We start from the raw sequence: 10,376 nt of genomic DNA on the forward strand, positions 1-10,376 counted from the left end.
AGAAACGTAACATAGGCCAGGTATTTCAAAATTTCCAAGTCCTCTTTTAACATAACAGATTCCAGCAAGAAACGATCACATGGGCAGGATTAGGTTTAAAAGTAACATTGCTCACTGTCACCATCTGGTGGTCAGCAGCTGTACTCAAACTGCTTACAAAGTGATACTGAAGATATTCTGTTGGCATGCTCGAGATGTCAGTGAAAGTCAAGCAAAGGGTGTGGCATAATATTTTATTCACATATTTAATGGAATACAAAGCCCCCCCCAAAAATCTGACCCCACCCCGAAACCCCAAAAGTTGTGCACATCCGATCTTGTGGGAACTATTCCGTGTCACAGAAAAAAAACAACCAGGAAACAAAGGAACTTTTTTTTAAACTGTTGGAGTGTAAGACTGCAGTTTTAATCTGATGGCCATATAAAAGTATGCCCTCTCATTGCGAATGAACCCTTCGCAAAAAGTAACCACACCTGTCTAGAGTCAGTCGATAAAAAGGCTGCAGCAACAAACAAAACCAAAACATGAGTTTCTTACAGAAAAAAAAAAAAATTCCTTCGTCGAGCTTTTTCGTTACAACTACAAGGATGTAATAACTCCAGCACAATAATAATTTAGCTTTAAGGGACTGTAAATTCAGTCACTTTTCTATTCTTTTATGCAACCTCCTGCTAAGCTGCTTGTAAGGAATGAACATGTCCCCAATTTGACTTGGAACAGAAACAAAATATTGACAATTTTACAATTTAAAAAGAAAAGAAGGAAGAAAACTGCCAGCAGGGCTACCAATGGAAAACAACCTCAGATGTACTTGTGGCCAACCTAGGTCCAATAACATAAGCTTCATCAAAACAGCTTTCAAAGTGCTTTTTACACAACTAGCCATGTCTTCCAAGTGACTCTGCATCAGTGGAACAATCCCGTCATTTGGGACAAAAAAAAAAAAAACATCTGTCATTTCGGTCTGGCCAAAGATCTCAGTGAATCTCGTGACATGTAAAACAAACCAGCTTTAAGACAAAATGGGTTGGCAAACCCACTGATTGGTGAAGAAAAAAAAGAATAATAACAGTAACATCACTGCCACTGAAGCCACACATCGCAGTGCATGACAAAGTTCGTTTCAGAAATTTGGGAAGGGGACCCGATCGCTCTCCCCCCCACCCACAGAAGTGTCACACCAATCACAAGAGGGTTTGTCTTAGTTCATTTTGACTCTCTTCCTGACCACTACACATCAAAACACACCAGAAAACAAGTTAACCCAATACAACACACACAATCCAAGGTTCGTGGTCCAAAAGGTGCTGTCCAAAAAAGGTCCCGTTGTCCACTTTTTTTTTAGCTGTTCCGACATGCGAACAGTCGGTTTGAGCAATTTATGTAGTGGACAATGGAGAAAAGAAAATATATATATATATTAAAAAGAAAAGACATGTTCAGGATGACGGAGCTTCACTGTCAGTTACTGACTTCTAACAGTCGCTCTTGCAGGAGGAATAAACTGTAGCAGCTCGCTGTCCGTGTCTATTCCTCCCTCTCTAATTGTCTCACTCGGACCATCCAAGCCTGTTCCTCTCGGGTCAGGTCCTCACACCATGTAGGAGTTCTGGTTCTTCAGCTTGTCCAGCTCTTTGCTCTGTTGCCTCAGAAACAAGATTCTGCAGTTGCGAAAAAAAGAAAATGTAAATCCAAATGCATATGTGTTAACAGCTGAGTCTATGCAAATGTAGCCATTTGCCTCACCTCTGCTCCCTCAGTGTGGCCTGGATTTCACACACTCTGACCAGAGACCGAAGATTTTTCATCTCTGTGCAGATTTCAGACATGTACAAGCTGCCCATGTTGTGGATGTCTTCACGCAACCGAGCCGCCTGGTGGAAAGGGAGAAGTGCATTTTGTCAACAAAAAACAAAATGGGTGACCCCTCGTCTGGGGATCCTCAGCCCTTCTCATGAGGGTGGCACAGATGCCCCTCCGGTGGTCCTCCTTGGACTCTCGCACTCTGGGGCCTCTGGATGTCTGGGGCCTGGATCTCCTCCATGCCTGCTTCATGCCCTGGGGGACAGGGCTATGGCTCTCTACATCCTCTTGCAGACCATTACATGGGGAAACCATTTGAATACAAGCGCGCTGATCCACACAGGTGTGCACACGGGTGTTCACTGTTCGTAGACTTAAATTACACCTTTCTTGGCTGCTACTTCAAAGCACATTGTGCGCTGTCTGTCCTGCGTGCTGCACAACAACATTCAATATTTAGTATTTACTGCTGTTTACACTTAGCTAGATTAATGCGATGGTGTGTTGCTTTGTTGTTGTTTTTTTGCTTGTTTTCTATTCTCTCTCTCTCAACAGGTGATCCAGGAGATGTTTTTCCCCCTTTCTCACTGTCCCTCTCCTCTTCTGTTTTTCTTTTCCTTCCTCTTCCTTTCTCCCTTTCCTATCCCTCACTCATGTCTGTCCCATCTGTAACAACTGAAAACAAAATAAAATAAATAATAAAAACAAAGGTCGATCAAATGGACCAATACGGCAATGCCAAAATAAATCCATTGGGTATCCTTGTTGTTCTTCAGACAACAATTCTGACGGCTAAAGAACCAAATGGGACAGGCAAAAAAAAAAAAAGAAAGAAAGAAAAAAGAAAAACGCCAGCATTCGTGTAACAAAGAGTTATCATAGATACGATAGAGAACAGCATCTTTGAACACACACAGTGTGTGTGTGTGTGTGTGTGTGTGTGTGTGTGTGTGTGTGTGTGTGTGTGTGTGTGTAGGTGTGTGTGTGTGTGTGTAAGTGAGAGAGAGAGAGTTCAGCATAAAATAAAACTCCAACACGGGGAGCAGAAAAGATGACAGAGTAGCACAACCAGAAGTGACAGTAAAAACATTTCACAGCACAAGCTCTTTACTCCATCATCATTTTTTCTGTAGTCTCAGTTTGTCCATACAAACATCAACACAATGAGCAGCAATAAAACTGAGGATATATCCATATTTTGTACAGGCCCACTCACAACAAAGTCTACTCAAAGTCACTCAAGAGCCAATTTCACTATCAAAAAATGGAATTCCAAGCTCTACATTTTTCCTTACAAAATGTGAACCTGTCTTCTGGAGGACTATACCTGTTTCTCTGTGTTCTCTGAAGGCCACCCTTGGATATGTCTGATGAGGTTTTCATCGAAATGAGCTGACAGGCTGGGAGTGAAGGAGCCAGGGGTGTCTGAGTGGCTCGCACTGCTGGACGGAGCGTGAGGCAACAAGGCACCAGATGCGTTTGATCCTGTGCACAACATGTCCTGGCTGCTGGAGGAAGACACACAGGTGGAGACCGTGTTAATAAAATCCTGCTGCAGTTGTTCTGATGTTCTAGCTGATTACTGTTACACAGATCGGTCTATAATCTCACCGTCTAACCTATGAATGGGGAAATATGGATGAATAATAAGCCTCACCAACATTTCCGGTTGTTCGGGGAACTGCATCATTGGGAGCTGAGTGTCCCCAAAATGACTGTTCTCAAATAACACACAAACCTTGCTGCAAACCCTTTCTCAAAAATAAAACGTTCCCATAAACACTATCTGGAACACATGTTGCTGTATTTTGTAAACGCATGTTTTTGCAATTCAGGCCAGTTGTCCTTGTAGCTCTTGAACCCCCCGCTACTACTCATCTGCTTTGCCTCCACCAATCTATGCTGTGATGAAGTGATTTTAAATCATTCCTTCCTGAAAGTTACCTTCTCTGCTGCAGAGTTCTGGGGTCTTCTGGACGCTTTTCTGCTGTCTGGGACAAGGAAGCTGAGCCTGGCTTCCCAGAAGACATGCTGCCCTGAAGAGGGAAAAACAGATGACGATGAGGAGAAACATGAATAAAAACAAGACACGGATACAAAAACCCACACAGAGAAGATGGTCCAGAGGAGTGCAGTCATAAACACAGCGTCTCTGCTCTGTTACTTTAGCTTCAAAGGCTCACCCTGGTTTGCGAGGATGAGACGCTGCCAGGATGCACACCCAAATGAGACTTCTGGTTGCTCTGTGGCGTGCCGTTCCGTGGTGAGACGTACGGCCGTGGCGATGATGTGTCGGACGTCAGGGAGACCGGCGACTGACTCGAGTGCTGGGCTGAAAACAGGAAAACATAAGATGGAAGAATGGGGAATTTGTCAGGTTGCACGTATCATTGTACAGAGTGTCAGGGAGGAAAATGTTGGATTTTTTTAGGACTAACAGCAAACAGTTAAAAAGGTAAAAAGGCTTGAAGAGGGAATACAACAGCATATAAAACACCCTTTATCCCAGAACATGGGACCATGTCTTGTGCTTCTTTTCCCCCCACATAGCTGTAGTCAATCTAAAAAACCCTAAAGTTATACACACAGTAAAACAAGGACACAGAGAGCAGAAACCTTCCAAAGAGGATGAAAATCAGTATGTGACAGCAGATGGTGAAAAACAGCAAAGAGGCCGTACCTTGGTTGGAGTGCTGAGCAGCTGAGAGCAGAGCAGTGACGTTGAAAGCGGGTCCAGCAGTGAGGAGCTTATGAAGCACAGACTGCAAGGAAGCTTGGGTGACAGCAGCTGCCAATACTGGAGGGAGGAAAGAGGGAACGTGTACACACACACACAAACAGGTGAGTGAGCAAGAACACACAACAGGTGAGTGCATAAACATTAGAAGTCAGAAAACTCAGTTGAAATAAGAATCGAGTTAGTGCAACAGTGCGAGGGAAACACTTGTAAAAAAAACAAAAACGACAATAAAACACAGATTCTATTTTTTTTTTTTTCTATCACCAAAAGGGTCGATAACACGGTGGCCTCTTTGCTGTCTGACACAAAATCTTAGAGGGTAAAAATCCAGCTCTTACCTGTCCGACAAGCTTCTTTATAACCACAGTGCACCAACTAAGTTCATATCAACAGACAGAAGGAAGCTAACATGAACGAAGCCTAAATGTAGCCGAACTGCTAGCTTGTTTTGCCACGCATCTTCAAATTCTGCTGGTTCTCATAAACTTAGCCCGCGCACTCATCCTGACTCTTTTTGGAAGTCATACCTCAAGGCAGGAGCACGGCATGTTCCTTTTTATGCTGGAACACACGTGCTTCTTGGGGGTGGGGGTTACAAAAAGCAAAAACAAACAAGATGTTGTTGTTTTGAAAGATGTGTACGTAGGAATACCTGTGTGTAAAAGCAAGCTTTCCAAACAGGACCCCCTTTTTTTTCTAAGCTAAACAACTATGAAGTTGCAAACAACCCATAATATAACTCTGAGAACCAATTGTGCACCTCTGTGCTGAATAAGACACTAGACCGGTAAGCAGTGTAAACCGCGCCCTCATCCTCACCCTCGTTCAGCTTGGCCACGTCCATGCTGCCGTTGTTCATCTGCAAAGTTGCTTGCAGCGCCGGGAGGAGCTGATGCAGGAGTGCCGGGTCCTGGAGCAGCGCCGGCGAGGGCAACTGGGCAGACGGAGGCGCCTGAACGCTAGAGGACGAAGAAGAGGACGACATGCTGGAAGGGGTGGAGCCTATAGCGGCGGCAGCAGGGGTCAGGCTCTGAGAGGAAGAGGAAGAATGGCCGCAATTGGCTGCTGTGGACTGATCCACTGATGCGATTTCTGTGGAGACGAGCAGAGTGATGAACACAGAATGAACTCACGCTATATCCTGAAGCATAACTATATACACATGAACAAGATTTTATTGGTAAGTCGTACTTGTTGTGGCTTTGTCCTGCAAGGCCTCTTGTCTGTAGTCCATGTCCCTGGGAAAACTGTTTGCTGCCATCTTGACTGAGTCTTTCTGCCGTTGTTCCCTGAAGCAAATCAAACAGGTTTTGTAAAGCAACAGCGATGATGTTAAGGACGTGGGCTGCGGCTGTGCCTTAAGCTAATGATATTCTGATAGCATTGTGGTGCTCAAGCCGTCATGTGTGACTCTGCATGAGAACAACAACCTCAGTCACTGTCTCAGGTTAAAAAGCCAACAGACTTGAATAAAGTGAGCCTTGCCTCTCCAGCAGGTCCTTGGGCTTTTCCCACTGGGAGACCTCAGTTCTACAGTTGTAGTAGTACTTCTTCCCAGAGGAGCTAATGTGCTCTGTCCAGTCATCTGCTGGGTCCTAGTCCCAAGGAAAATGGAGAGTCAAACAGTTAAAAAAAACTTCACCCCAAGTTCATTTTGCTAAGTTTATACAAAAACTTTCCCAATAACATTGCCAAAGTAATGCAATTATTGTATGCATGATCATTTTTCATAGATTTTTTTTTATTATTATTATTGTGACCCTTCACTTCAAAGTCAAAATATCTGATGCTTAGTCAATCTGACAAAGAAGTCATGCCAAGTTAGCTACATGGTCCTCCCGCCATGATGATCCGAAGAGCAGGTGAATTTAACCTTAGTTGTGAAAAGAAAATCCTGACAGTTCATTTTTGGCCAGTTTCAACTTATTGTGTACTTTTTGATTGCATCTAATCCCCACACACACACACACACACACACTTTATTCTCTTGGTAAAGCATGCAACCTGCTGATCAAGCACTGGCAGACATACACTTAGCTGTTAAATCTAGGTACATCACAACTACAAACCTTTCTGAAGCCCTACACACTGCCACTGATGCAACCTGCACAGGTATAAATATTGGCACTGGCACCGTAGGCTTTTTGTCGATCCATTGCAGAAGCATGCATTCATTTTAAGTACCCACTGTTCATACAGGTTTAGGATGTTCCCTTGTTTTCATGAGCCCTGATCTTCAAAGGCTATTTCACTGATACTAAAAAAACCTAGAACTGTAAAACTGAAAGCACAGTATCTGTGTTTTTTTAATCCCTCCATGCTATGTGATTTATGCAAATCTCCCCCAGATAAATTCTTCCGCTCTGTATAAAAGTACTTCCTTATTTTCCATACGCTCCCTCCTCAAACCAGTCCAGTCTGTCTGATGAACAGGAAAAGGTTGCAAAGCATTCTGGTAGTTGCTGGTCTGTAGTTCTCTTTTCAGTGTTATTACACAACCCACTTTCCAGCAGTGACATTCCTCTTGAAACCGTGAGCCATCACACCTGCTTTTGCTCCACTAAGCACTTTTCCAGTCTCAAAGTGCTCAAGTCAAAGTTTCTTCAAGCAACAGTGTCGGTTTTCCAGCACTCACATTTTTTTTCCCCTGAGGAGCACGCATTCAAGTTTCAAACAACTTGAGAGGATATTAAAGTGCTCCCTAAACTGATGTAACGCAAGGCAATCGATCACTTTGTGTAAATGGGTTACGAAGCTTCAAAAGCAAAGACCAACAAGTGGAAGAATTCATTTAAATTGTTTATTCCACTGCTTGGAGGTAGCAGTCCTACTTCATTGTACATACTGGCAAGAGCATACCTGAGTCAGCACATTTGGTAAACATAAATCCATTTTGCTTTGGGAGGTAAACATCTTTCATTTCCGAGCCTCGATAATGGACCGGGGCTTTTGAGTATGGATGCGAGCTGGTATGTTTAATATTAATGATGATGCATATACTAACGACTCTGTTAGGATCTAACATTTCTCATCCACATCTGTACTAACTTTAAAACTGTGCTTTTGTAGGTGAGGCTTGAGCCCTTATAACATGTGTACCTCCAACCCTCTGTGGAAAGAGTAATTAGATACCACATACTACTAGTAAAACCAACAGTATCTTAGTAATTCATTTAAAAAAATTATATAATTTGATTTTTAGTACTGCAGTTCCCACAGTTATTGATATAACAGAATTAAGATAGACTCTAATGTAATTTGAATATTAAACACTTAAAGTGAGCCATGTGTGCTCTGACAAGAGTCTGTAGGAAAGCTAACAAATGCACGGAGCAGTGGGTGCTTGCAGGAGCGGTTCGAATTAGTGTCAAACCAGACAATGTTGAATATTGTGTATTTGGTCCCACTGTGCAGTCCAACCAGTGAGAAATAACAATGTGTCTCTCATTCACTCTGACAAATGGCAAATCGTTTAAACAAGGAAGTCTACATTCTAATCAGACCATCTACTACACAAGGAGCCTCTTACATAATTATGAAGTTACAGTCAAGCATTGTTGAGTTAGGTTTGATAAATGTCTGCATGAGAGAGGAAGATGACTATCCATCACGCCCCGCATAAAATGTTCCACAGTGGCGTGGCTGCACTCTAAAGGAATCGCTGAAGGTTTTATAATCAGATAACACTGGGTAGATCCTTACCCTGTCTGCGGGCTTGCTCTGAGCCGCGTGCAAGTCGGTGCCATGGTGAGAACTGTTGTTGTGGGAGTTCTCCTGAGGAGAGCCACTGGTCCCTGCAACAAAGCCACTTGTCAAAGGAGAGAAAGCAAACGAGGCTCTGCTAAGAGCTAAATCCTCAGGGAGAGTCACAACTGCACAACAGGGAAAAGAAATCAGCTTGCCTTTTGTTATTTTAGGCTTATACTTGCAGTTTACATTTACGTCTTAATCTGATGGCAGTATTATGGGAAACCTTTTTTCCCCACAACATGACAACTGGCAGGGGTGACCAGAGTCTTCATGACAATAACACATGACAGAAGAAGTTCACATATTATGTCAGGGACCAGCATAGAAACAACGACAGGGTTGACCTTTATGCCTATCTGAGCCCATCTGTGGTTACCGTTTCCCCTTCATAACAACCGCCTGAGATTAATCTTGCAATGGCATGCACGTGCAATGCCACCAGACTCACCATTTTTCCCTCTGACGCTGTGAGAGGGTTTCGCCTTGCCATGTCCCGTGCCTTCTCCGTGTCTGCTGACAGGACTTTCGTCTGAGCGTCGCTGCATCTTGTAAGGGGGCACAGGATCTGACGACCCATCGCGCACCTTGTCGTAGCGGTGAAGGCTTGTGGCCTGGCTCTTTGGCTGAGATTTATGGGTCTAAAAAGGACAGTGCACGGCAGAATTGTTGAGATATGCTCAATCTCACACAGTGGTGTTCTTACCTCTCAATCAGAAGACCCTTTAAGTTGAATGAGAGCATTTTTATTTTTATTGACATTCTATTGACATTTCTAGTAAATATTTGTTTTGATAAGAGTAACTGAAACACAAGGGCTGAAGTAAGACAGTCCACATATGAATTACCATTGTGATCAAACTGAAATGTGTCCAGACAGTTGCTGATCACCTGCACACTGTGCTGACCTACGTTTATGGATCGTCATGACAGGTGACAGCTAACAACCTGAACATGACATACCTGATACGATTGGGGATCCCTTCTGTCGTTGCACCTGTGGAGACATAGAGAACAAAGGTTAGAGCAAGATCTCAATGAATTTTTTTTTTTATTATTTGTCACTTTGAAAACTGACTTTCTGGAGCATATACAGTTAGCTAAGTAGCTAGCGTTAGCCAAGTTAGCTTGACTTGCCATCTTATCATCATGTGTTTGCTCATACTGTAGTTCACATTGAATCGGTAAAGTTTAAAGTATATCTTACAAATACCTAGAATAGGCAGGATTTACGATGTGAATACTATTAAGTGTAACGGTAATCGACCAGCTAAGGTACATATCCGGAATCAACGGCTAACTAATTGCAGGCTAACCATGCTAGCTAACGGCTACAAGTAAACCTTAAACGCACAAATTAAATCAACGGCGTAAGAAAAACATGTTTCAAACGCTAAGGTCTGAGTCTGATTTACCCATCGCTGACTCTTGTTGGTTTCCTTGCATACATCACCATCAAGACCGTGGTGATGTGTGTATGTGTGTGAGGGGGAACCGTGGCCTCCTGACTGCCTGGCTGCTCTCACAGCTCTTTTCTTCAGCTTCCTGATGTCTGCACTTAGTCTGTCCGGCCAAACAGAGAGCTAAAAGTCACGCACCGAATACCAGCACTGCATAGCGGCTGGTCTTTACTGAAAAAGAAAAACAAAAAAGAAACACCCTCAGTGCACCATCTGCCATGCAGTTACGGTATACGCTAAACTCGGCCGATGTAGTTCAGCGGAAGGCAGCAGATGGAGGAGGAAACGGTGAAGGCAGTAATGTTTGGCTAGGAGGACGAAGTTCCTGTTTGTCTTTTCAAATTAAAATTTTAGTTGTGCGTTTAGAAGATTATTATTATTATTATTATTATTATTATTATTATTATTATTATTATTATTATTATTATTATTATTATTATTATTAACGAAAAGCAAGACATGTATTATGTGAAACAGAATATCACAAAAGAACTTCCACTCTTCCGTTTTAAAATTATAAAATATATGCTTAAGTCAAAACCACAAGTAACTGGGTTATCATTTTTAAATAAGTAATTATACTTTTTATGCAATGCTGTCAAAATGGCACAGAATAACAAAAATA

At 42.8% G+C, this 10,376-nt stretch overlaps 1 protein-coding gene across 3 annotated transcripts; it reads right to left on the reverse strand.

Moving 5' to 3' along the window:
- Positions 1-225: 225 nt before the first annotated feature.
- On the reverse strand, positions 226-10,041 carry LOC102799295 (WW domain-containing adapter protein with coiled-coil-like). Of its 3 annotated transcripts, none has more exons than XM_087831479.1 (13): positions 9,707-10,041; positions 9,255-9,288; positions 8,743-8,932; positions 8,247-8,338; positions 6,030-6,139; positions 5,736-5,833; positions 5,364-5,636; positions 4,485-4,601; positions 3,988-4,136; positions 3,749-3,840; positions 3,132-3,309; positions 1,748-1,875; positions 226-1,662 (listed from the first exon to the last, which is right to left on the reverse strand). In XM_087831479.1, the coding sequence occupies exons 1-13, from the start codon at positions 9,745-9,747 to the stop codon at positions 1,593-1,595; spliced, it is 1,572 nt and encodes a 523-aa protein (XP_087687605.1). In that variant the 5' UTR covers positions 9,748-10,041; the 3' UTR covers positions 226-1,592. The 3 variants fall into 3 exon arrangements, with proteins under 3 accessions (XP_087687605.1, XP_087687604.1, XP_087687606.1); XM_087831478.1 differs by having other exon boundaries at positions 3,132-3,312; XM_087831480.1 differs by lacking the exons at positions 9,255-9,288; positions 9,707-10,041 and adding an exon at positions 9,140-9,230 and having other exon boundaries at positions 3,132-3,312.
- Positions 10,042-10,376: the final 335 nt, after the last annotated feature.

This window comes from Neolamprologus brichardi, chromosome 18 (genome assembly GCF_056152115.1).
Source record: "Neolamprologus brichardi isolate AB-2024 chromosome 18, ASM5615211v1, whole genome shotgun sequence".
Classification (NCBI taxonomy): Eukaryota; Metazoa; Chordata; class Actinopteri; order Cichliformes; family Cichlidae; genus Neolamprologus; species Neolamprologus brichardi.